At 40.3% G+C, this 27251-nt stretch overlaps 1 protein-coding gene across 2 annotated transcripts in view; it reads right to left on the bottom strand.

The window, feature by feature from the left end:
- Window positions 1-17146: 17146 nt before the first annotated feature.
- Window positions 17147-27251, bottom strand: part of TICRR (TOPBP1 interacting checkpoint and replication regulator) — a 47594-nt gene continuing 37489 nt past the window's right edge. For both annotated transcript variants that reach the window (XM_079125376.1, XM_079125377.1), the window contains exons 16-22: window positions 26259-26349; window positions 24410-24471; window positions 23525-23659; window positions 22786-22943; window positions 19001-21176; window positions 18736-18861; window positions 17147-17901 (exon numbers count right to left, since the gene is read on the bottom strand). In XM_079125376.1, coding sequence (XP_078981502.1) covers window positions 17789-17901; window positions 18736-18861; window positions 19001-21176; window positions 22786-22943; window positions 23525-23659; window positions 24410-24471; window positions 26259-26349 — 2861 coding nt within the window. In that variant the 3' untranslated portion in view covers window positions 17147-17788. The remainder of the gene's footprint in view (window positions 17902-18735; window positions 18862-19000; window positions 21177-22785; window positions 22944-23524; window positions 23660-24409; window positions 24472-26258; window positions 26350-27251) is intronic.

The raw sequence follows: 27251 nt of genomic DNA, 5'->3' as shown, positions 1-27251 counted from the left end.
CTACATGGTGCTGTTTCTGCAGGAATGCAGGATGCTAGAGTTAAGGGGTCATGGAGGCTTCTACCAAGATTTCAAAGGAAGTCCTGGGAGGTCAGGCAAAGTGCAGCAGTCTGAGTTCTACCAGGCAGTCCCTGAGAGGGCAAAGCATGGAGATGTGAGGAGGAAGCCAAAGCTGCAGTGGAGAGCCCCCAAGATTAAGAAATGCCAGTAACTGGGACATTGTCCCAGGAAAGCTGCAGGAATTGAGTGGAGACAAGCCAACAGAAAGGCTGCAACCAACAAGGCTCTAGGAGTGAAGCTACACAAGTCCTTTGGAGAGGACATTGTGCCATGTGCTCCAGATACCAGACACACGACTACAGGACCTGTTTGCCCAGCTGGATTTTGGTATTGCTTTGGTCCCATCCCTTCTCTCTATGCCCTTATTTTTGTGAATGGAAATGTTTACTCTGTACATTTATATATTGGATACTTATAAATTGCTTTTAATTTTCCAGGAGCTCACAATGAGAGATTGCCTTGAAGACTTTGGACTTGAACTTTGAGCAATCTCAGAACTGTTGAGACTATGGGAACTCTTCTGAATGGACTAAATGTCTTTTGCATTGTCAGATGAGTGTAAGCTTTTGGGAGCCAGGGGCAGAATGTTATGGTTTAGATGTGGTGTACCCCAAAAACTCAAGTATGAGACAATGCAAGAAGATTTGGAGGAGAAATGATTGGGTTATAGGCTTAACTTAATTAGTGGATTAATCCCTGATAGGATTAATTGGTAACTGGAGGCAGGTGGGGTGTGGTTGGAGGAAGTGGTTCATTGGGGGCATAGCTATGGGGTATATATTTTTTATCTGGAGAGTGGAGTCTCCCTCTCTGCTTCCCTTTGCTGCACTCTTTTGCCATGATGTTCTGACTCACCTCATGCCTTGAGGAATGGAGTCAGCCTTCTATCGACTGAGACCTCTGATATCATGAGCCCCTAAATAAACCTTTCCTCCTCTACAATTGTGCTGGTTGGGTCTTTTAGATACAGCTGCAAAATGACTGACTAAAATGACATCCAAACCATAACAAACTGTATATTGCTTTTGGTAGTATGACCATTTTAACAATATCAGTTCTGCCTAACCATGAACATGGGAAGTCTATTCATCTTCTGAGGTCTTTTTCAATTTCTTTCTTCAAGGCTCTAGTTTTCATTGTAGAAATCTTTCACCTCCTTGGTTAGATTTATTCCTAATGTGTTTTTTTTTTTTTTTTTTGAGGTTATTGTAAATGGAATTGTTTTCCTGATTTCTTAGCAAATTCATTGGTGGTATATAGGAAAGCTATTGATTTTTGTATATTGATTTTGTAACCCACTCACTACTTTGCCAAATTTGTTTATTAGCTTTAGTAGTCTTGGTGGATCTTCTGGATACAGGGTATTATCATCTGTAAACAGTGATAATTTGACTTCTTCCTTTCTAATTTTTATCCCTTTTATTTCCTTCTTTTACCTAATTGCACTGGCTAGAATTTCTAGCACTATATTAAATAGGAGTGGTGAGAGTGGATATCCTTGTCTCAGATTTTTAAAGGAAATACTTTCAGTTTTTCCCTATTTACTATGAGGTTAGCTTTGGGTTTTTGATATATAGTCTTTATGATATTGAGGTAGGTTCTTTCTAGCCCTAGTTTCTTTAGTATTTTTATCATGAATGGGTGCTGAATTTTGTTCAAGGCCTTCTCTGCATCTACTGTTAATGTGATGAATTCCATTCATTGATTTATGTATATTAAACCATCCTTGCATCTCTGGAATAAAACCAACTTGGTCGTGTATACAATCTTAATATGTTAATGGAAAAATCTGATGGGAGTTCAGAAGGCCAGAATGCTGACAGGAAAGCAGACAGTAAAGGCCATGCTTATGAGATTTCAAATTGAAATGAGAACTCTACTAGGAATTGGACTAGAAGGTATTCATATTACATTCAGACAAAAAACTTGGCTACATTTTGTCCATGCCCTGACACTTTGTATGATGATGAGTTTAAAGGTGGTGGAATGACTGTTTTTTTGTTTTGTTTTGTTTTTTTGGCTCATGCCTAATCCCAGCAACTCAGGAGGTTGAGGCAGGAAGATGGCTAGTTCAAGGCCAGCCTCAGTAAGTTAGTGAGATTCTCAGCACCTTAGCAAGGCGCTGTCTCACAATAAAAAGTAAAAAGGGCAGAGAGAGTCAAGATGACAGATCAGAGGAAGGCTCATTTCTAGTTGCTCTGTGGCTCAGGATTCAAGCAGTAGGAGTACTGCTCTTCAACAAGGTGGGTGAAAGAGAGAATTCAGTGAAATTCAACATCAGTCAGAGCCTCTTAGAAACTCAGAAATTTGGGCGCATTGAACAAAGAGCAGGAAAGAGTACTTCGGAGCCAGGCCAGATAAACACAACTGACAAATTTGACATGGAAAAACCTGTAAAACAGAAAGGTAGCCTGAATTCAACTGATCCAGAGGCTGCACAGCAAACTGGTGTTTGAAAAGTACTAAGTGTTTTTCAACCAGCAAGCAGAGAGCTGAGATGGAGAGCCATCTTAAGGGGGCCACAGTATAGCTTGCTGCTATGGGAGCCCCGGAAATCAGCAAACATTGCCATATTGTCCCAGAAAGCACCTAATGTGTGACCTAGGGCATACCTAGCCTCATGTGAGTGAAACAAGCACAGCAGTATTCAAGTCCAAAATAGGAGGGTCTTGCTGTCCCTGAATCTGGCTGTTCATGTGAGCAGTTGGAGGGTCAGGAAGCTGAATAGGTGGGCATGATTACACTCAGGGACTAAGCCTGGGAAGGCCATGTTTGTGGGCAGCAGAACATAAGAAACATGTGAGGGTTGATGCCCCTAGAATTCTTGGGAGGCTCCTGAGATCCAGACTCCAGGCAGAGATTGGCATCTGCTAGACCCTAGGGGTACATTGATCTAATCTCTCCAGAGCAGGTACCATCCAACAAAGTCCCTGAGGTCTGATTAGACTTAGACTTAATCCCCAGTCACTGGATCTCCTGTTTTAGAGGAGCAGTCCCACCCTGGGAGTGCATTGATCTGGTATGTCCTGACAAAACTCCAACCAATGGTACTATCATTCTGTCCTACCTCATATTCGTAAGAAGTGACGTTAAAGGCTATTTCAACCAGTTTTATATTTAGATGACTCCAGTTGGCAGCTTGGGGGGTGCACAAAAAGGAAGGGGCTAACAATGCCCAGTCCTTGTTCTCTTGTGCGCTCTCTCTCAGGACATCGCCCAAGGCCAGTTGGGCAAAGGCGATGATGATGAATCCTCATCGACGGTTTGGGCCACCTCAGTGGAGACAATTCTTTTATTTTTCATCCAGAATCTTTTTTCCATCTCCAGGTGTTGTGGCACATATCTGTTATTCTGCAACCAGGTGGCTGATACAGCACAAGTTCCAGGCCAGCCTTAGCAACTTAGTAAAGCTCTGAATGTGAAATTGTCTCAAAATTAAAAAGGCTGGGGATGTGGCTCAGTAGCAAAGCACTTCTGGGTTCAATTCAAAATCCCCAGTACCAAAAAAAAAAAAAAAAAATGGTTTTCTTCTGATATTCTGATACACACACACACAATTTGTTTCTTTTAGGTGTGGGTTTGTGTGTGTGTGTGTGTGTGGTGCTGGGATTGAACCTAGGGCCTCATGCATGCTATGATTGATCTCCTTTACCAGATCTTCATTTTTAAACAATTGTCATTTTTCCTTGCCTTTTGGGGGAGTTAGGGTTTTTGGTTTATTTTGATCTTGTTTCTCTTGTCTCTCCTTTCTTCTCTAACAGCCAAATTCTCTTGTTCTCTCTCCCTTTACTTTTTCTTATTTTTTCTCCTCCTTCTTTATAGTCATAACTTGCTATATACATTTTCTGCTTTATCTGTTTAAATTTGAACATTCTAAACGCTTTTACCTTCCCACCATGTTTTTTTCTTTTAATGACATGCATTTTTACCATTTTTTAAAAGAACTATTTAGTTTATAAAACTCCTGCCCCCACCATTCATGTTGTTTCAGTTATTACCACGGTTGATGGCATAGTTGACACCTGCTGTTTAATGCCAGATCTAATTTATGACTATTATTTTTTCTGTTGGCGATTGCTAACCCACCTTTCCTGTTCCTGTGGTAATTAGTGTTGTAGATATCATAGTAGGCACTGGGTCTCTATTTTAATGCTATATTGTTTGCTTCAGTTGTTGCTATTGCTTGTTTCCCCTTTTCTGTGAGGTACTGGGAACCTAAGGGGATTCTAAAAGTTCATAGTGTGAAGACTGCTGCTGAGCTAAACTGAGCCAGGAGACAGCAAACCTTGCTCCACACACATATTAACCCCACTCAAACTTCAGCAAAACTTTAATACAAAGAAGAGACAAAGACTGTTTTAGTTAGCTTTTATGCTGCTGTGACCAAAAGACCTGGCAAGAACAAATTTAGAGAAAAAGTTTATTTTGGGGCTCAAGGTTTTGGAGTCTCAGTCCACAGAGGGCTGGCTCTGTACCTCAAGGATTGAGGGGAGGCAGAACAACATAGTGGAAGTGTGTGGCAGGGTAAAGCGGCTGGGGAGGTGGCACTAGAAAGTAGAGAAAGACAGAGTTCTCCCTACCATGAAAAATGTAAATCCCAAAGGCACACCCCAATGACCCACCTCCTCTAGTCACACTCTACCTGCCTACAGTTACCACCCAGTTAATTTCTTTCAGGGGACTAATTCACTGATTGAGTTAAAGCTCAATCATCTCGCCTTTAAACTTTCTTGCATCGCCTCACACATGAGCTTTTGGGGACATCTCATATCAAAATCATAAAAAACCTTAAACTAGTGACCAGGCCCAAAGTAGGAATGGCTAGGGGGGCCCTTGAGTCCCACTCATGGATACCCACTCTGAGAGCAAAAAAAAAAGTAATGCAAAGGCTGTGAGTACCATACCTATGAGGGACCTCAATCTACATCACTCTAGGATACTTTGGCAAGAGAAGGTTGTGCCCTAAAAAGACACACAAATGAGAGTGGAGCTGAAATCCATCCCAAATAATACTTAAAACTCAACACAGGAATAAAAGAAATGGGGATAATGGTAACACAGGTTTAGGGTTGTGGCTCAGTGGTAGAGCACTTTCCTAGCATGTGTGAGGCACTGGGTTCGATCCTCAGCACCACATAAAAAAAATAAATAAATAAAATAAAGATATGTCCATCTAAAACTAAAAAAAAAAAATTTTTTAAAAAGAACAAGGTAACACAATGCCTCCTAAAGTTCATAATTCACCTGCAACTGATTCCAACGATACTGAAGTGGATGAAATATGTGATAAAGAATTTTTAAAAAGTGATAGTAAAAATGACCCAGGGGGCTGGGGTTGTGGCTCAGTGGTAGATCACTTGCCTAGCATGTGTGAGGCACTGGGTTCAATTCTCAGCACCACATAAAAATAAATGAATAAAATAAAGGTCCATCAACATCTAAAAAATATTTTTTAGAAATGATCCATGAATTCCAAGAGAACATGGAATAAATTCCAAGAGAACAACTGAATGAATTAGTATAGAATATGAATGAGATATCTAAGAAGTAGAGATATTGAAAAAGAACTAAATAAAAAGATATTGACAAAGAACTAAATAAAAATCTTGAAAATGAAAGACAATAAATCAAATATAATGTTCAATTGAAAGTCTAATAGGGTAGATCATGCTGAAGACAGAATCTGAGTTAGAAGACAAAATGGCCAACCTTGAACATTCAGACAGTATTAAAATAAAATAAGTAACCATGACTAGAATATTTAAGAACACTGGAATGACATTAAGAGACCAAATTTAAGAATCATTGAAATTGAGGAGGGTTGTGGGATAAGGTCCAAACCTTGAGAATTAAATGGACATCTAGAGAGATGATCAAAAAAGAACCTTTCCATGACAGACAATTGAAATGGCTAACATACAGAGCAAGGATAGAATTTCAAAAAAAGCCAAGAAAAAAACAACAGGTCACATTTAGAGTCAAGCCATTCAGAATTACTTCTGATTTCTCAGCACAAACTTTGAAATCCAGGAGGGCTTAGAACACATCACCAATAGTTGTAATAACTGCAACAACATGAATTGTGGGTACAGGAGTTAAATAAATCAAATAGTTCTAAAAGATGGTAAAAATACATTTCATTGATTTTTAACTCACTCCAGTGAGAATGACAACAATCAAGAATACAAGTAACAATAAATGCTGGCAAGGATGTGGGGAAACCGGTATACTCATACATTGCGGGTGGGACTGCAAATTGATTCAACCACTCTGGAAAGCAGTATGGAGACTCCTCACAAAACTAAGAATAGAACCACAATTTGACCCAGTTATCCCAGTCCTTGGTATATATCCAAAGGAGTTAGAATCAGCAAACTACAGTGATGCAGCCACATTAATGTTTATAGCAGCTCAATTCACAGCAGCTAAGCTATGGAAACAACCTAGATACCCTTCAACAGATGAATGGATAAAGAAAATATTATACACAATGGAACATTACTCAGCCATAAAAAAGAATGACTTTATGACATTTGCTTGTAAATGGATGGATCTGGAGACTACCATGCTAAGTGAAATAAGCCAATCCCAAAACAACTAAAGGTCGAATGTTCTCTCTGACATGAGGATGCTAACACACAACAAGGGGATGGGAGAAAGGAAAAAAGAGAAATTCAGGGGATTAGACAAAGGGGAATAAGGAGAAGGGAGTGGGGACAGGAATAGGAAAGATGGTAGAATGAATCTGACATAACTTTCTTATATACATATATGAATACATCACAGTGAATCTCCACATCATGCACAACCACAAGACTGGGATCCTAATTAGAATAAGATATATTTCATGTTTTATATAAGTATGTCAAAATAGATTCTTCTGTCTGTCATACATAACTAAAAAGAATAAAAATACATTTCAGGGAGATCCAAGATAGTGGACTAGAGGGAGGCTGCATTCCTTGTCTCTCCATAACTTGGGTTTCAAGCAGAGGGTATCTGTTTCTTGGTGAGGTAGTTTTTGCAGCTTATTGATCCCCTGCTGTTTACCTCATTTGTCTACTGGGATCAACTGCAGTCTGCCAGCATATCGACTACTTTTTGAGTGCAGATTGCTCACTGTCTGGCGACTACCATCCACCATTTGCCTGCTGCTTGCCTGCCGATTGCCTGCCTTCCACCTACACCACCCACCGCCCAAGGTTCACCTCCCGATCATCCGACAGCAGTCAGCAGACTGACAACAGACCGCCAGTGGAGCACCAGCTGCCTGCTGTTGCCTGGAAGTTCACTGTCACAGTAGCTGCAGATTTGGTTACGCATGGCTCGTGCCATTTTGAGACAACAGCCAGGACTTGTAGGACCCCTAACCGGAGTGACTGAGCCCCTTCTCCAGGATCCCTCAGTGTGACTGATCACTCCCTGCCTTCAGGGTCCTCACATTGACTAACTGCTCCCTGCCACCAGGACCGCTAGATTGACTGACTGCACCCTACCACCAGAACCCCCAGACTGACTGATTGCACCCTACCTCCAGGATCCCACAAACAGACCGACCATGCCCCACTTCCAGGACACCTGCCTGACAAACTGCACCCCGCCTCAAGGACCTCTAGCCAACCACACCCACACCCCAAGCTGCAGCTCGCCATTTGCCAACACATTTGGAAGCCGGAGTGGCCATCTTGGATAATCCTGGAAGCTGTATCTCCCATCTTTAGGTGGGGCAAATCCCATCCTGAGACACCTGCTGGAGGCTGGAAGCTCATTGTCAGGTACCTCTCATACATTGGGCTATTGAAGACTGGGAGGTTTGAATACTATATGACTATTATAGTATAGATATTCTTTTTTCTCCTTATTGAAAAACAAATTTTTTATTTCTTTACTTCTCTCGCTCTTTTCCTTTTGTTTAACTGTTCCCTCAGAGTCTTTCTCCCTTTTTCCATGCTAACAACTGACTTCTTTTGATTCTACTCCCACTCTTTCTATGATCTATAACTACTATAACTTCTTATCCCATTAACGGCTACATCCTACACCCCTCTGCATCCTCTTTGTCCTCCATTAGAAACTGTAGACCTTATTGCAAATCTATTTGTTATACTGAAGATAATAATTGAACTCATTCTGTTTACTATGACAATTTTGTTAATGTCCTCATAGGGGCTATTTGGTCTAGGGTTGCATACTGTCTGAACTGGGCACTGATAATATTGATCTCCCCCTTAAAGAAAAGGTTTTGGAAACCTATAGGGTCACTATAAGCCTATAGGGGAAAACTGCAGTACTCCAGATCTGCACTGCTAGAGGAGAAGATATATGAACAACATGAAAAAATAAGGGAATAAAATGATCCGAACAAATCTAGATTTTATATTAATAGAATCCAGTGACAGTATGAGAGAAGAAATGTCAGAAAAGGACTTCAGATTATACATGATTAAGATGATTCGTGAAGCAAAGGATGAGTTAAGAGAGCAAATGCAGGCAATGATCAAACCAATAAGCACTTGAAAGAGCAACTGCAGGAAGCAAAAGATCATTTCAACAAAGAGATAGAGATTCTCAAAAAAACAAACCAAACCAAAACAAACAAACAACAACAACAAAAAACACAATGGAAATTCCTGAAATGAAGGAAACAATAAGCCAAATGAAAAACTCAATGGAAAGCATCACCAAAAGACTAGACCACTTGGAAGACAGAACCTCAGACAATGAAGACAAAATATTTAATTTTTAAAATAAAGTTCCCCAAACAGAGAAAATGGTAAGAAATCATGAACAGAATCTCGAAGAACTATGGAACATCATGAAAAGAACAAATTTAAAATTATTGGGATTGAGGAAGGCACAGAGATACAAAGCAAAGGAATGAACAACCTAGTCAATGAAATAATAGCAGAAAATTCCTCAAGTCTGAGGAATAAAATGGAAAATCAAACACAAGAGGCTTAAGGAACACCAAATGCACAAAATCACAACAGATCCACACCAAGGCACTTTATAATGAAAATGCCTAACATACAAAATAAACATAGGATTTTGAAGGCTGTGAGAGAAAAGCAGCAGATTACATATAAGGGGAAACCAATACAGATATCAGCAGATTTCTCAGCCCAGATCTAAAAGCTAGAAGGGCCTGGAGCAACATATTTCAAGCTCTGAAAGAACACAGTTGCCAACCAAGAACCCTATACCCGGCAAAACTAACTTTCAGATTTGAAGACAAAATCAAATCCTTCCATGATAAACAAAAGTCAAAAGAATTTACAAATAGAAAACCTGCGCTACAGAATGTTCTCAACAAAATATTCCATGAGGAGGAAATGAAAAACAACAATGTAGGTCAGCAAAGGGAGGAACTACCTTAAAGAAAAATCCATTCAAAGGAGAAACCAAGCCAAGTTAAAAGCCGAAAATAAGCCCAAATGACTGGGAATACAAATCATATCTCAATAATAACCCTGAATATTAATGGCCTAAATTCATCAATCAAAAGACATAGACTGGCAGAATGGATTAAAAAGAAAGACTCAACAATATGCTGCTTTCAAAAGATTCATCTCATAGAAAAAGACACCCACAGACTAAAGGTGAAAGGATGGGAAAAAACCTACCATGCACACGGACTCAGTAAAAAAGTGGGGGTTTCCATCCTTATTTCAGATAAAGTGGACTTCGAGCCAAAGTTAGTCAGAAGGGATAAAGAAGGACATTTCATACTGCTTAAGGGAATCATCAATCAGGAAGACATAACAATAGAAAATATTTATGCCCCAAACAATGGTGCCTCCATGTACATGAAACAAATCCTTCTCAATTCCAGGAATCAAATAGACCATGACACAATAATTCTGGGTGACTTTAACACACTGCTGTCACCACTGGATAGATCTTCCAAACAAAAACTAAACAAAGAAGCAATAGAACTAAATAACACAATCCATAGAAGAAGCCATAGAACTAAATAACCTAGACTTAACAGACATATACAGAATATTCCATACATCAAAGAGTGAATTCACTTTCTTCTCAGCAGCACGTGGAACCTTCTTGAAAATAGACTATATGTTATGCCACAAAACAGCCCTTAGTAAGTGCAAAAAAATAGAGGTACTGCCTTGTGTTCTATCAGATCATAATGGAATGAAATTAGAAATCAATGACAAAAGAAAAAACAGAAATTACTCCAACACCTGGAGACTAAATAATATGCTATTGAATAAAACATGGATAACAGAAAACATGAGGGAGGAGATAAAAAAATTCTTAGAGGTCAATGAGAACAATGATACAACATATCAAAATCTCTGGGACACTATGAAATCAGTACTAAGAGGAAAATTCATTGCATGGAGCGCATTCAAAAAAGAATAAAAAGTCAGCAACCAAATGACCTAACATTACAGCTCAAAGCCCTAGAAAAAGAAGAACAAAACAACACCAAAAGTAGTAGAAGACAGGAAATAATTAAAATTGGAGCTGAAATCAATGAAATTGAAACAAAAGAAACAATTCAAAAAATTGACAAAACAAAAAGTTGGTTCTTTGAAAAAGTAAACAAAATAGACAAATCCTTAGCCACTCTAACAAAGAGAAGGACAGAGAAAACTCAAATTACTAAAATTCATGATGAAAAAGGAAATATCATAATGGACACCACTGAAATACATAACATGATGAGAAGCTACTTTGAAAATCTATATTCCAACAAAATGGAAAGTACTGAAGACACTGACAAATTTCTAGAGACATATGCTCCTCCCAAACTGAACCAGGAGGATATACACAATTTAAACAGATCAATATCAAGCAATGAAATAGAAGAAGCCATTAAAAATCTACCATCCAAGAAAAGCCCAGCACCAGACGGATTCTCAGCCGAGTTCTACAAGACCTTCAAAGAAGAACTCATTCCAATACTTCTCAAAGTATTCCAGGAAATAGAAAAGGAGGGTACCCTACTAAACTCATTCTATGAAGGTATATCACCCTCATACCCAAACCAGGCAAAGACACATCGAGGAAAGAAAATTTTAGACCAATATCCTTGATGAATATAGATGCAAAGATCCTTAACAAAATATTGGCAAACTGTATCCAAAAACATATTCAGAAAATCGTGCACCACGATCAAGTGGGGTTCATCCCTGGAATGCAAGGATGGTTTAACATCCATAAATCAATAAACGTAATCCATCATGTCAATAGACTTAAGGATAAGAATCATATGGTTATTTCAATTGATGCAGAAAAAGCGTTCGACAAAATACAACACCCCTTCATGCTGAAAACACTAGAAAATATAGGGATAGTAGGAACATACCTGAACATTGTAAAGGCTATTTATGCTAAGCCCATGGCCAACATCATTCTTAATGGAGAAAAACTAAAAGCATTCCCTTTAAAAATGGGAACAAGACAGGGATGCCCTCTTTCACCACTTCTATTCAACATTGTCCTTGAAACTCTATCCAGAGCAATTAGACAGACTAAAGAAATTAAAGGGATACAAATAGGAAAAGAGGCACTTAAGCTGTCACTATTTGCTGATGACATGATTCTATATTTAGAGGATCCAAAAACCTCCTCCAGGAAATTTCTAGACCTCATCAATGAATTCAGCAAAATAGCAGGTTATAAAATCAACATGCATAAATCTAAAGCATTTTTATACATAAGCGAAGAAACATCTGAAAGGGAAATGAGGAAAACAACTCCATTCTCAATAGCCTCAAAAAAAAAAAAAAAAATACTTGGGAATCAATCTAACCAAAAAGGTGAAAGATCTCTACAATGAAAACTACAAAACATTGAAAAAAGAAATTGAGGAAGACCTTAGAAGATGGTAAGATCTTGGATAGGCAGAATTAATATTATCAAAATGGCCATACTTCCAAAGGCGCTATACAGATTTAACACAATTCCAATTAAAATCCCTATGACATTTCTCATAGAAACAGAAAAAGAATCAGGAAATTCATCTGGAAGAACAAAAGACCCAGAATAGACAAAGCAATCCTGGGCAGGAAGAGTGATGCAGGAGGTATCACAATACCAGAACTTAAACTTACTATACAGCAACAGTAGCCAAAACGACATGGTACTGGCACCAAAATAGACAGGTAGATCAATGGTACAGGATAGAAGACATGGAGACATACCCACATAAGTACAGTAACCTCATACTAACAAAGGTGCCAAAAACTTACAATGGAGAAAACATAGCCTCTTCAACAAATGCTGCTGGGAAAACTGGAAATCTATATGCAGTAAAATGAAATTAAACCCCTATCTCTCACCCTGTAGAAAACTCAACTCAAAATGGATCAAGGATCCAGGAATTAGACCTGAGACCCTTCACCAAATAGAAGAAAAAGTAGGCCCGAATCTCCATCATGTTGGCTTAGGACCAGATCTCCTTAACAAGACCCCCATAGCACAAGAAATAAAAGCAAGAATCAATAAATGGGATAGATTAAACTAAAAAGTTTTTTCTCAGCACAGGAAACAATCAATAATGTAAAAAGAGAGCCTACAGAGTGGAAGAAAATATTTTCCACACATACTTCAGACAGAGCACTCATCTCCAAAGTTTATAAAGAACTTAAAATACTTTACACACAAAATACAAAGAACCCAATCCACAAATGGGCTAAGGAAACGGGCAGACACTTCACAGAAGATATACAGGTGATCGGCAAATATATGAAAAAGTGTTCTTCAACCCTGGTAATTAGAGAAATGCAAATTAAAACCACCCTAAGATTTCATCTAACTCCAATTAGAATGGCTATTATCAAGGACACAAGCAATAATAAGTGTTGGCATGGATGTGGGGGAAAAGGCACACTCATACCTTGCTGGTGGGGCTGCAAATTAGTGTAGCCACTCTGGAAAGCAGTGTGGAGATTCCTCAGAAAATTTGGAATGGACCCACCATTTGACCCAGCTATCCCATACCTGGGTTTATACCCAAAGGACTTAAAATCAGCATACTACAGTTATGTAGCCACATCAATATTCATAGCAGCTCAATTCACAATAGCTAGATTGTGGAACCAACCTAGATGCCATTCAATTGAGAAATGGATAAAAGAAACTGTGGTGTATATACACAATGGAATATTAGTCAGCCATAAAGAAGAATAAAATTATGGCATTTGCTGGTAAATGGATGAAGTTGGAAAATATCATGCTAAGTAAAATAGGCCAAGCCCAAACAACCAAAGGTTGAATGTTTTCTCTGATAACTGCATGACAATATATAACGAGGAGGGTGATGGGGTGAAGAGAAGAATGAAGGAACTTTGGATGGTGTAGAGGAAAAAGGGGTCGGAGGCGTGGGGATGGAAAAACTGAATGAAACAGACAGTACTACCCTATATATATGTATGCTTGCCTGAATGGTGTGAGTCTACATTGTGTGCAACCACAGAAATGAAAAGTTGTACCCCATTTGTGTACAATGAATCAAAATGTGTCTATGAAAATAAAAAATACATTTCATTAAGAGAAAAGAAAAAGTAGCAATTATGAAATTCATCTGGAAGAATAAGAAACCTAGAATAGCTAAAGCAATCCTTAGCAGGAAGAGTAAAACAGGGGGTATCGCAATACCAGATCTTCAACTCTACTACAAAGCAATAGTAACAAAAACGGCATGATATTGGTACCAAAATAGAAAGGTAGATCAATGGTACAGAATAGAGGACACGGACACAAACCCAAATAAATACAATTTTCTCATACTAGACAAAGGGGCCAAAAATATGCAATGGAGAAAAGACAGCCTCTTCAACAAATGGTGCTGGGAGAATTGGAAATCCATATGCAACAGAATGAAACTAAACCCAGATCTCTCACCATGCATGAAACTAAACTCAAAACGGATTAAGGACCTTGGAATCAGACCAGAGACCCTGCAGATTATAGAAGAAAAAGTAGGTCCAGATCTTCAACATGTCAGCTTAGGACCAGACTTCCTCAACAGGACTCCCATAGCACAAGAAATAAAAGCAAGAATCAATAACTGGGATAGATGCAAACTAAATAGCTTTCTCTCAGCAAAGGAAACTATCAGCAATGTGAAGAAAGAGCCTACAGAGTGGGAGAAAATCTTTGCCAATCATACTTCAGATAGAGCACTAATCTCCAGAATCTATAAAGAACTCAAAAAACTCTACACCAAGAATACAAATAATCCAGTCGACAAATGGGCTAAGGAAATGAACAGACAACTTCACAGAAGAAGATCTACAAGCAATCAACAAACATATGGAAAAATGTTCACCATCTTTAGTAATAAGAGAAATGCAAATCAAAACCACCCTAAGATTCCATCTCACCCCAATTAGAATGGCGATTATCAAGAATACAAGCAACAACAGGTGTTGGAGAGGATGTGGGGAGAAAGGTACACTCATACATTGCTGGTGGGGCTGCAAATTAGTGCAGCCACTCTGGAAAGCAGTGTGGAGATTCCTTAGAAAACTTGGAATGGAACTACCATTTGACCCAGCTATCCCACTCCTTGACCTATACCCAAAGGACTTAAAATCAGCATACTACAGAGATACAGCCACATCAATGTTCATAGCTGCTCAATTCAAAATAGCCAGATTGTGGAACCAACCGAGATGTCCTTCAATTGATGAATGGATAAAGAAACTGTGGTATATATATATACACAATGGAATATTACTCAGCCATAAAGAATGATAAAATTATGGCATTTGCAGGAAAATATCATGCTAAGTGAGATAAGCCAATCTCAAAAAACCAAAGGTTGAATGATATCGCTAATAAGTGGATGAGGACACATAATGGGGGGAGAGAAGGGTTAGTGTTAAGGGTTAGGGAGGGGGCAAGAATGGAGGAAGGAAGGACTTTATAGAAGGAAAAGAGAGGTGGGAGGGGTGGGGGGAAGGGAAAAATAACAGAATGAATCAAACAACATTACCCTATGTAAATTTATGATTACACAAATGGTATGCCTTTACGCCATGTACAAACAGAGAAACAACATGTATCTCATTTGTTTACAATAAAAAAAAAAAAGAAAAAGTAAAAGAAAGTTTAGAATGTTCAAGACATAAACAGAGATAAAGCAGAAAATATCCAAGGAAATAACTGTTAACCAAAATAGTTACATCCATCAAAACTATCCTTCAGAATTAAAGAAAAAAAAATCTTCCAAGATAAGAGAAACTAAAAGAATTCATAATACTAAACCAGTACCACTAATACTATGTGCAAGAAATAAAAACGTGTAGGGGGTGGATCTCATGGAAATCAAAGGGAGAGGAGTAGAGGAAAGGGACAGTGGAAGGAGGGAGAGGAGAGAAAAGGGAAATACTAAGGAATAATATTGTCCAAAGAATATATTGTGTGCACATATAAATATGTAACAAATCTCATCATTATGTACAACTATAATGCACCAATAAAATATGGAAAAATGTTTTAAGAAATAAAAACAGCTAGGAATGTATTCACTGATAAAGCACTCCTGGTTCAATCCCCAGTACCAGAAATAAATAAATAAACAAATAAATAAATGTGCGTGATAGACTAATTAATGTGATGTAGGAAATTTCAAGGAAACACAATCAATGTTCGATTTGTGGCATAGACTTTGCTGGTAGACTTACAGTATTAGGAACAAAAAAGGAGTGCAGAGAGAGTTGAAAAAATTGCAATGTGGCCAGAAAGGGTGCTGTTTCAAGTTACAATCAAGGAGGGTAGACATGTGTATCATTAAAAAGAAGCCAAATACTTCACGCTGCGACAATAGGAAAGATGCCTTGAGTGCATTTCAACAATTGGCAAGAAATCCACTACTGTAGGCTCGAGGGTGCAAAAGTATAAACTTTTTTCAAGTATTTTCTTTGAGAACACTGGGGCACCCCATTTGCATTGGGCTATTAGGGATTGTTCCCTAAGATTCATTTCCTTCTGAGGAAATGAGGCACTCTGAGGCTGCTGCATCCCCCACTTAAGCTGGCCCACCCACTGCTCTGGTTGATGGCAGAACCTTACATTGTCCATGTGATGCTGGTTTTGCAGGTATACAGAATACAAGAATTGTGGGGTCATGGAGGCTTCCACCAAGATTTTAAGAGAAAACATGGAAAGCCAGGCAGTACATGGAAGGGTTAGAGATCCTGCAAGTAGTTCCAAGAGAGTGATACATGAAGCTGTGAGTGAAGCTGAAGCTGTAACAGAGACTCTGAGAAGTAAGAGATACCAGAAATGTGGAATGCCTCCTGAGGGAAGCTTCAGGTACCAAGCAGAACCAGCTAACAGAAGCCAAGTGGGCTCCAGCTAGGCTATAGCTATGGGTGGGGCTGCCCAAGCCCATGGGGGCCCAATGCTGGACATGAGCTGAAGGATTTAATGGTTTACCTGCTGGGTTTTGGTCTTGTATTGGTCTGATTCCTCATGATTTCCCTATTTCTCCCCTTGGGAATGGAAGTTCACCCAATGCCATTGTATCTTGAAAGTATATAACTTTCACTGGGGGCATACCCTTGAGGGGGCTCCTGGGACCCTGCCCTTCCTCTTTTTGCTTCCTGATTGCCACAGGTAAGCAGTTTTGCTCCACCATGTGCTCCCCACCACAGTGTTCTGCCTTGGCATAGGCCCCCAAACAATGGAGCCAATCAACTGTGGCCGAAAACAGTGACCCACAAAAAACCTTTCCCTTTTTTTGTTTTTGTCATCTTTGTCACAGGAATGGAAAGCAAACATACCTCTGAAGGGAGAAACAGGAGTTTTCACTTGAAATTTGATTTATAAGACAACAGGAGGAATCAGATCCGAGGTCACACCAGGCTTGAATATTTTTAAAAAACTATAAGGGAGTTTTGAGTCAGTTCAAAAAGTTGTTCCACAGGCCACTCCAGATGATGGTCTCCCTAGGAGTGGGCAAGGACTATGATATGAGTTGGTTGGCTCTCAGGATAGACCTTGAAATGTGGTTGCTCTGGAAACCACTAGAGCTGGACCCTGGTCCAAAGTAACCTGAGATAGTAACATTAAAGTGCTGAATGCTAAGTAGCCAGAGATGATTTTATTGTTACATGGGGAAGACAAAAATTTAATCTCTTTCACATGCAGTCTTTAATTTCACGTACTGGGTTTCACAGTTTACAAAGTATCGCTTGTGTCATATCATATCAGCCTTACAGCAACTTGAGGCACCCCATGAGGTGCTCTCCTTTCTGTTCTCATAAGCGAGGCAGTGGCCCTCTGACTTGCCAAGGTTATAGTCAGGGTGTTGCTGGAATGGAATCCCATCTTAGTTCCTTGTCTCTGGTTGCCCAAGTTACAGCACCAGCTGCACAGATGTTCACCTGACCTCCCAAACAATGGGCAGGACCAAGCAGTGTACAGATTCCATGAGGGGAATTTGAAGACCACAAGGTATTCTAGAGGGAATTTGAAAACTGGCTATGGAAAAAAAGGTTTGGGACCAAGTCACCAATTTCTCTTAAGTCCATGGGGACCTAGTTGACTTCACCTTCAGCTGTTGAACTTTCTTGATCCCATTAATCCCTGGTCACTCCTGTGCTGGGCACACTGCTTGAATACCTTGATATTGAGTTTGGCATTGTTATGCCTAGAGAAACTACTCTTGGAGCAATTCTGTCTAGGACATGCAGAGGCTCTGGTCAGGCTCAGTAGTGTTTGTAAGTCCTTCAATGGGGACCCATCCTAACTAGCTAATGAGCTTCTTCCGTGTATAAGTTCTGCTGAAAGGGCGCCTCCTAGAGAAGGCTTGACTGAATGGCGATTCTTCTGCAGTAGAGGGAAATACATCCACATCCTCATCTAGAAAAAGGTAGAAAAGTGACTGGGGACTGAACAAAAGAAATCGGGCTTGAGCAGCAAAGGGTCACACACAAAAATAAACTTTAAAAAAATTAGTACTGCAGTGTAACCTACACTTGTGATAATGCTCTGCACCCTTGATGATTGTGCACCAGTTTGACAGAGTTAAGTAAGCCACTGTGGAAATGCAAAGTACTAACATTTGAGTTTCTTCAATTGTCTGTATTGTACATTATTTTAGGTTTTGGATCTGTGGGGTTTATGGCTATTTTGCATGACTTAAAAGACCCCCACATCCCATGTTCCTCCTTCCATGTTACAGTAGAAGAAAACATTTCTAGCCAGTGCAGTGAACAGTAAATCCTGTGCTTTTACAGAAGGGCTTGAGAAAGGACTCAAGGAAGGGACATCCTAGGGTCTGATGGATGATTACGATAGTACTTTATCATAATGAATGTTCAGAAAACATGGACATAACCCACTGGCAGGAATGGCTGTCTCTGAACACACCACCTAAGACATGTGTGGCCCAAGTGCTTTCCTGTTCAGATTCTAAGATTACATACAAATAGTGTCATGGTATCCCAATGTTGTCACCATCTTCAAGATGGTAGGAACCTGAAGCAGTTTCTGTTAAGATGCACACAAGCTCTACTGTGGAGCTTCTCCACATGTCATGGGAAGAGCACAGGACACTTGAGGCACAAAGCCTTCTATCTCATCCTCAATTCCTCCAGAATTGATTTGCTTGGCAACCCTGAGTGAATTTTTCAAGTCACCCACAAGGGAGGACCATGGCCCTGATAAACCCAGGACCTTTAACAGGGAGATTACCTCTGGTGTCCTTGCTCTGAGAGGAAGGCATCTTCCCCTGAAACAGCAGCGGAGACTGGGTCAGAGCCTGCAGACCACTGGCTGAGAGGCAGCTCCGCACAGCACAATTGGGAGATGAGGTGGAGCCTAAGGAGATGCCATATGTTAAGTGCAGCCCCACAGGGCCCCAAACAGAGAAGCTTGGCCTTCCCAAACTCCAATGCCTACTCCCAAACACTCTGCCCAACAGAAACCACATGGCATGCGGATTTAAAAATAAACTCACCAGAAACAAACACCTCATCATCCCCAGTGGAGGGGAATAGTGGCACACTCTGACTTGGAGACCCGTCTTCGTGCTTACTGGCTTCTGAATCTTCACTCAGGGTAGCGCACACTCTTTTGGGCCCGCACTCAGCTTCTTCCTTAGCAGACAGGTGTCTCTTCCTGGAGCCCAACCCAAACTGTCCCCATGAGAAGACCTCCTCAGCCCTAGGTACACAGTCCCTAGGAGGTGACTGATCTGGCAGCTGACACACCCCCTCTAGCTCAAAATCTTCCAAGATGGGAGTCTTGTGGTGGCCAAGATCAAGACCTTGCTCCCTTCCCTCAGGCTCAAGCAGTGACAAGCCTCCAGGAAGGTCTGTACTGGCCTCACCCCGCCCAGCAAAGGGCCCGGTGCTGTAGTCTACTGCCCTCTTCCTCCGAGGCCAGTCTTTAATTGTGTCGGGTGTGGTCTTCCCACTGTGCTTGGGGGATGGAGTCCAAGGAACCCCAACATCTGTTTGAAATGGAGAGGGAGTACTGGAGGGGCAGTGGGTGGGGGTACAGGACTGGCAGATGTAGGTTTGTCCCCTGTTTTTGCCAGGTGTGCTGTGTGAAGGGCGGAGGCAGGGTGGTGACATGTAGGTGGGGGGTTCAGGTTTGTTGGAGGACCTGGTGCCTCTGGGAACATTGAGATCAGGGAAGGAGCCCTCCTCCCCTACGGGGCTCTCTTCCTTTCCTATGGCCTCAATTTCAAACACAGAGCTGGGGTCTACCTTTTTAATCTTAAGCTTGGGAAGGCCAGAGGCTTGCATCTCCAGCTCGACCTCATAGGTCTGAGGGCTGGCAGGAGGCTTGGAATGCCACATGGAAGCATCCAGGTTCTCCAGTTGTGCTGTGGCCTGGCACTGTCTTCTGTCTGACGTGGACAGGGCATAGGATAGCACCACAGGAGAGCTGGGCCCAGACAATGGAAGAGGCAGAGGAACTCCAGGGTCAGACACAGAGGGCTTCTCACTGGCAGCTTCTGTCCTGAGACCCTCACCAACTTCCCCTGGTGAGACACTACTTTTCACATGGTCATTCTCCTGGCCATGGTGTTTGGCTTCACTGAGCAGAGTGAGGTACTCCGTGTCACTTGCAACAAACAAAGGAGAAGATCCAAGCCAGTCACTTCCAAAACCAGGGACCAAGTAACTCTGTCCTTCAGGAGAAGACTGAGGAGACAGGTTCCCTTCCTTCTTGCACTTCCTACAGCCTGTGATGGCAGCTGGGCTGTAGGTTGTGTTGGCCACAGGAATCACAGAGGGGCCAGACTGGCACTTTGAGAAACCTTGCTCAGGATTAGAGGTCTTTCTACACTTTCTCTTAAGTTTAGAAGGTAGTGGAGGTGCGATGGAGGCAGATGTAGTTCTTTGTGGGATTTTGTGGGGAGTTAAGGGAATAGGACAAGAGAGAGAAGTGGCTATGCTAGGTGACATCTGGGGCTCTTTCCAATCCAGTTCTCCAGCGGGAGGGGATGCTGTCAAAGCTTTTCTAAGTGGGTTCTTGGAAACATCATCTGTGGAAGAGGGAAACTGTTTCTCTGGGGAAACAGGTGGGGAAGAAGTATCTCCTGGTCTCTTTGGGGTTTTGACAGCTGTATCCTTTAGAGTCTGTGCCGGTTCCTCTGCCTGAGGAACTCTGGGAAGACAGGGCTGTTGGTGTTTTTGATTCTGGGGCATGCCCATGAGGGCTGCTGCCCTTGGGGGTGTTCTTAGGGAGTATCTAACAGGAGTCAGATACCCACTCCTGAGTATCTGATGGGCACTTGATGGAGCTGGGGATGCTGGACAGCAGAGGCTTTCTGGACTAGAATTCATTGAATATGACCATTCACAGTTTGGCAAAAATCCAGATGGCTGAGCACTTGGCCTGCTGGGAGTTCTTGGTATATTTGTTTCAACAGGAGAGGCCCCTTCTCCTGCCAGGGAGGATTCTTTCTGAGGAGTGACTTTTGACGCCAATGGTGGCCCACAGCCATGTAAGGAAGGATCTTTTAGGGACTCCTGAGACACTGGCTGCTTTGCAGGTGTGGTTTCTGCAGGGGAGTTTTGCATTCTTTCTGGAGTATACCCTGGAGTCTGTGGTGTATGAGGGAGCCTTCTCAATGTAGTTTTAGGAATGCTTGGAGATTTCCGGCAACTCTTCTTGGGAGTCTGAAAAGAAAAATGCTTATTTCAGTACCTGATTATTGTAACCCATATTCTCTAAGCAGCGTCTCTGTAATCTCTCAGATAATTAGAAAAGCAAACTCGAGATTTAAAGTCAACCAAATGAAAGCAAATGTAAAATTTACAAATTTCAAGTAGTAATGTTTCCTTCTCCAAAATGTGATTCTGATTTTACTTTTCCACTATTTCCAGGACCAAGCACTACATCCAACCTTGGTTCTCTTAGAACTTACAATTTTAATAATTAGCAGACTGGCTAAACCATGCTTTGCTTCTGTCTCATTTCACCACTCAGAGCTATCATTAGACTTCTCTGCAAACAAAACAATGACTTCCTTTGCCTCCTATAGCCTCCAGGAGCCACCTCATCAGGCCTCAGTTCCATTCAATCTGTGTTTGCTAAATACCTACTATGTGCAGACACTTGGTGGGGACAGCCATGGAGACACATGAAGCAAAGCAATAATATCTCAGAAAGGATACTTCCAACCAAAAATTTCCCTTCCTTCTAGTGAGAAAAGTAATTAAAAACTCTAACAAATGAAGAGATCAAGCACTTACCTTTTCTATACCCTTACTAGATCTTCTCAAGGGAATACCAGTCTAGATGGCGTTTTGTGTTCAGTTGGGCATGGACAGGTGCTAACAGTGTGGCCAACACAATGTCAGGGACATGCAAAGAGCACAAAGGAGGCTTGGGGGCAGGAAGGAAGAACTTTGTGAACTGGATGTTTGAGAATGGGTATCAGTAGGAGCAGAGCAAAGGCTTGAAAACAATAAAAGCAAAGGCACAAATAGGAAGAACAGCAGCAATGTGGGAACAGAGGATAGCCTGATGTTGCTGAGTAGGAGGAGTGTCAAGAAGGGAGGGTCCAAAGGCTTAGGCCAGCCGGGTGGGCAGTGACCGGACCACAGAAGATCTTGCCTGCCTGGGGAAGAACTGACCTTGGTCATAGATCTGTGGTTTTCAAACCTTTCCCCAGAGCTTTGTCCTCCCCCAACCTCTAGCAGTTTATCTGGGCTTTTCAAGCAAAGATTATTATTTTTGAATACAAGGGCTCCATTTTAGGAAAATGTAGCTATAGAAGATACAGAGTCTACAGAGCATTAAGTAAAGCAAACATTTTGATCAAAGTCAGATAAATGTTTTGGAAACATCACTCTAACCTTTCTGTGGAAGAAGAATTTGAGAGGGAAAGGGCTGTTGAAATGTTCCAGGTAGAACTGAACTAGGACAGGAATTGCAAGGATGGAGAAGGAGGAATGGGTAAATAAAACAGGAAGAACTCAACTCGCTGGTTATGTCCTGGGAGAGGGAGAAGTAAAGAGACACTCCCAGGTTTCTGCAGAGTGGGCAATCAAACAGAAATGGATGAATGACTGGTATACGTTTCAGAAAAACACATATGTGTAATATAATACAAATAGTAGATGAAACCCATCTCTACCTCTCTACCACCATGCCCTCAGCCTGGTGCTTTAAGTTCCATGTGCCCAGTGACAACTCATATGGCACAACCCAACCACACCACAGCTCTTACTATCTACAAGTCACCTGCTTTGCTCCTTCCTGGACTCTATGTTCTGTGTATACCTGGTAAACTGTGGGTATCTCAGAACCCATGCTGCTTCTTGAAGACTTTTTATTTGGGGCTGAACCCTTCTCTGAGGGGCTGATCATCTCAGACACTGCCCCAAAGAAAAGCCTCTTTGGAGACTGAATACTTTGGGCTGGAGAATTTTCTCTTTGGCCTGCAATCAAAAACAATAACTTTTAATTCTTTTTCAATACCTGTCCTCCCAATACTATTAAAACAGCCACTTCACATGAGAAAAGAGACGACAAAGTTTTAGAGCAACTGGTGGGGAAAATCCCACCTAATTATGTACAAAACTGCAACGATCATTGTTTTCCTGAATTTTAACAGATTGAGCCCATGTCCTATGTTAGGAAATGCATACAACTGAAATAATTTAATCTGTAACTATAAATGTATTTTAATTTTTTAGTATAAATATAAAAAGATATCTATTATGTTAATTGTGAACAAAATTTAAAAAAATACAGATATCACCCATTTCTACCTGTGATACTTGTGTGCAGCATTTGGCCATATGGCATAGATTATGGCTGACCAGTTGTGGGAATCCAAGAGATGAATGACTAGAGCCAAAGGACTATTCATCTAGTCATCACCCTGAACCTCGATTATACCTACCTCTTCTATTTTTCCAACATCAAGTAACAAAATGTCAGATTATATGCTTCTTTTCCCAAAAATACTTCCCACCAAGTCAGCACAGACCTGTGAAGATAGGTGGGTCCATGTTACCTGACTTGTCTTGCTGGAAGGAGTGGACTCTTTGCACACTTCGGGACCTTGGCTGAGATACAGAGTAGAAGGAACCAGAATTTGTTCTGCTAAATGACAATTGCTTGATTCGAGGACTTCGTCTCAAACTTACTTCTGCAAACCAGAAACAGAATTAGTATCTCGGAAGAACTACAAACTTAGAATTTTCCCATACTGTCAGAAATGGGCAAAATTTATGTAATATCACATACAGGATGGAAATTTAACAGTGGCTGTAAGACATTCTGAAGTGTCTCTTAAACAGTTAAAGGGGTTTGATACATGACCCCAATGAGGTATTGAAAAAAACCACTGACCCATTAGACTGCCACTTTCAGAAGTCTTATAAACTGCCAACTGACACAGGGTGAAAAAAGGTATGTATGATGTGCTGTTTGTTAAAAAACAAAAAAACAGGCTCCATATGTGCATACTACATATATTTGTATAGAAATTGTACTGGTAAGAGTATATGCTAAATGTTAACCAAGTATATCTGAATTGTGGGACTATCAAGTAATTTTTAAAATTTTTTACTTCTCTATACATTCTAATTTTTCTACAACATAAATTACTTCAGCAATTAAAAAAAGAAGTTTGTGAAAATCCCTCCTGTCATATACTTCCTAAATGAGCCACAGCACTTCGTGTAACACAGTAGTTTAGCACTCCTAATCTTATTTGTATTACGCAAAAATATTTCTTCTCTAGAAATTCAATTAATTCCATGTAAAAGACCATTCACTTATAAATACTGAGCTATACTGGGCAACCAGTGCCATCACAATTTCTGTAAACTGAGGATATGCTGAGTGCAGAAATGTACAGCTTACAGAAAGTAAAAGCATAGTAGGTAGGACTCACCATCTTCTCCTTTTACAGGGGATTCTTCGACCACATCAATATCAGGACCAGGATCTGAAGACCTTCAGGAATAATCAGCATTCGATATCATTCATAATTAATGCACATTAAAACCAGAGACAGGTTTTCATCTAACAAGATAACAAAGATCAGTGCTTGACAATATTAGTGTTGGTAAGTACTCTCATAAATGATTATTGTTATTTTTTTCGTGCTGGGGATTGTACCCAGTGTATTGAGCATGTTAAGGACAAGCTCTACCACTGAGCTATACCTCCATCCCAACATATCATTATGAGATGGTTGGAGTGCTTTTTAAAAAGCAATTTTGTAACATTAAAATTACTTTAAAATAGATTAATACTTTTATTTTTCTAAATTTATTTTGTTTTTAAAATATTTTGTTTTAGTTGCAGGTGGACACAATACCTTTATTTTATTTTTATGTGGTGCTGAGGATTGAACTAGGGCCTCACGTGTGCTAGGCAAGCCCTGAGCCACAACCCCAGGCTGGATTAATACTTTTAATTACAATAATTTATTAAAAAATTATACCTAAATATTGTACTGTCACAGTAATAAGTAGCAATGTTTGTTTATTTATTTATTTATTTATTTATTTATTTATTTATTTATTTATTTATTTATTTATTTATTTATTTTTGTGCTGGGGATTGACATAGGTGCCCTCAACCACTGAGCCATATCCCAAACACATTTTCTTTTGAGACAGGATCTCACTAAGTTTAGTGCCTCACTAAATTGCTGTGCTGGCTTTGAACTTGTAATCCTGCCTCAGCCTCCTGAGTTGCTGGGTTTACAGGCATGCACAACCACACCTAGTAGCTCAAGTTTCTATCTTAAGAGCTTTAATTTCTGCCATTTTGTCAAGAACTTCTGACCCACCAATTTTACTTTCTGCAATTAATCCTCTAAACTTTCACCAGTATGTAACTCCTGTCAACGAATATTGTAGACATGGAATTTGGACAAGATGAAAAAGATGTGCCTCTTATTCCCTTTTAAAGTGTGGTTAAAAACCTTGAACAATATATATAAAAGAGGAGATGACTCTGAAACAGAAAGCAACCTGGCTGGGGACCTCAAGACCTGAGAAAAGATGGAGCAGTGAGCTCCCTCAGTTTCCTTCTGCTGTATATATCCTAGCTGGGTGCTAGAGAAGCTGACAATGTAGATATGCCAGTAAGATAGACAGATGATAGATAGATAGACAGACAGATAGATAGATAGATAGAGGAAGGAAGGAGGGAGGGAGGAAGGAAGGAAAGGAAGGAAGTAGAAATCGAACAGAAAAACAAAAAATGCAATGCCACACAGAGAGACAGTTCTCTCAAGACAAAGAACCAGGAAAGGGACATCTAAACAAGACAATAGTTCAGATAACTACCCTTTTCCAACTGATTATTATAGAAATCAAACCCATATCTCTGTCAGCAGAGGTTGAGTAGGGATCCTAGACTTCCCACTTTGCCTGGCAGGAATGGGGACATACCATTTTGCATGTTAACAGTGAATGGGTTTAAAAACTGCACACTATCCATTCGATGGAATACTACTAGGCAATGAAAAGGGATGAACAATTGATATAAGCAACAACAAATCTCAATTATACCAAGTAAAAGAGGCCACTCAATTATACCAAGTAAAAGAGGTACACTCTTTATGGCTCTCCTGTCCCACACAATTTATAGAGTCCTTTATAGTTATAAGCAACATGGTTAAGATTGAAGTCTGGATTGAAGGTCAAGAGGAGGCAAACAGTGGCCCCCAAGACCATGGTGAAGGTGGTGTGAGTGTATGAAGAAGCCTGGACAAGGATGTCACTCACCTGCCCTTGATTTGTCTATGAAGTAGTCTCTTGGAGATTTGCTTATGTACTGGAGTCTCAGCCACACTCTTAGTCAGCAGTTTGTGATAACCTAAAATGTAAAAGAAATTTAAATTACAAACTTCACTTAACCTTTTGAAGCAGCAGATGGTAAAAGAAGCAACTGAATTTATATATGGTTTATTAGCTAGCTAGAGTAGATCTTAAAGTTTTGGGTTTATAAAACTCAATGGGATAGAACAATTCATCAGCATTATTAGAGATTAAATAATGACAGACCAATGTAAAATACTCAAAATTATTTATCAAATAGGCAATCCTGAGAAACAAAAAGTGCTCACTTCTTAAGACTAACATATCCATCCACCTTATTGGTGGTTTTTATATTTATGAGAAAATAATACGTAAAAATGATGACATGTCATGCAAGTATTAATTGTTAAGATAAATCTAGTTGGCATAATATATTTCAGAGTAGGTGGCCAAGCTGTTTAAGGGGAGGACTGGTTTAGAGTGAGCTAAAAATGACTAGCTTGGGCTGGCGTTGTGGTTCAGTGGTGGGGCGCTTGCCTGGCATGTGTGCGGCATTGCATATTAAGTAAATGATTCTCACACTGTGTATAAGTAAATGAATAAAATAAAAGTCCATCAACAATGAAAAATATATATTAAAAAATAATTTTAAAAAAATGACTAGCTTGCTCAGTGGTGGGGTGCTTGTAAGGTCCTAGGCTCAATCCCTGGCACACCCACTCCACCCACACTCACCCACACACAAAGGAGTGACATCAGCAGAAATGGTGGAGAAGGACCTCTGAAAAAACCCTTCTCCTAAGGAGGAAGAACTCTGGAAACTAGTTTTTTTCAGAACTCTGGAGATTAGCTAAAGGTTTACAACAATTTAGGTAGCTTTTTTTTTTTTTTTTTTTTTTTTTTTTTTTCGGAAAAATGGCCAACTCTCAGGAAGTACAGTGAGGATCATGGCACTTTAAC

Source organism: Sciurus vulgaris (genome assembly GCF_902686455.1).
Source record: "Sciurus vulgaris genome assembly, chromosome: 2".
Classification (NCBI taxonomy): domain Eukaryota; kingdom Metazoa; phylum Chordata; class Mammalia; order Rodentia; family Sciuridae; genus Sciurus; species Sciurus vulgaris.
This window is presented reverse-complemented; position numbering and strand designations above follow the sequence as displayed.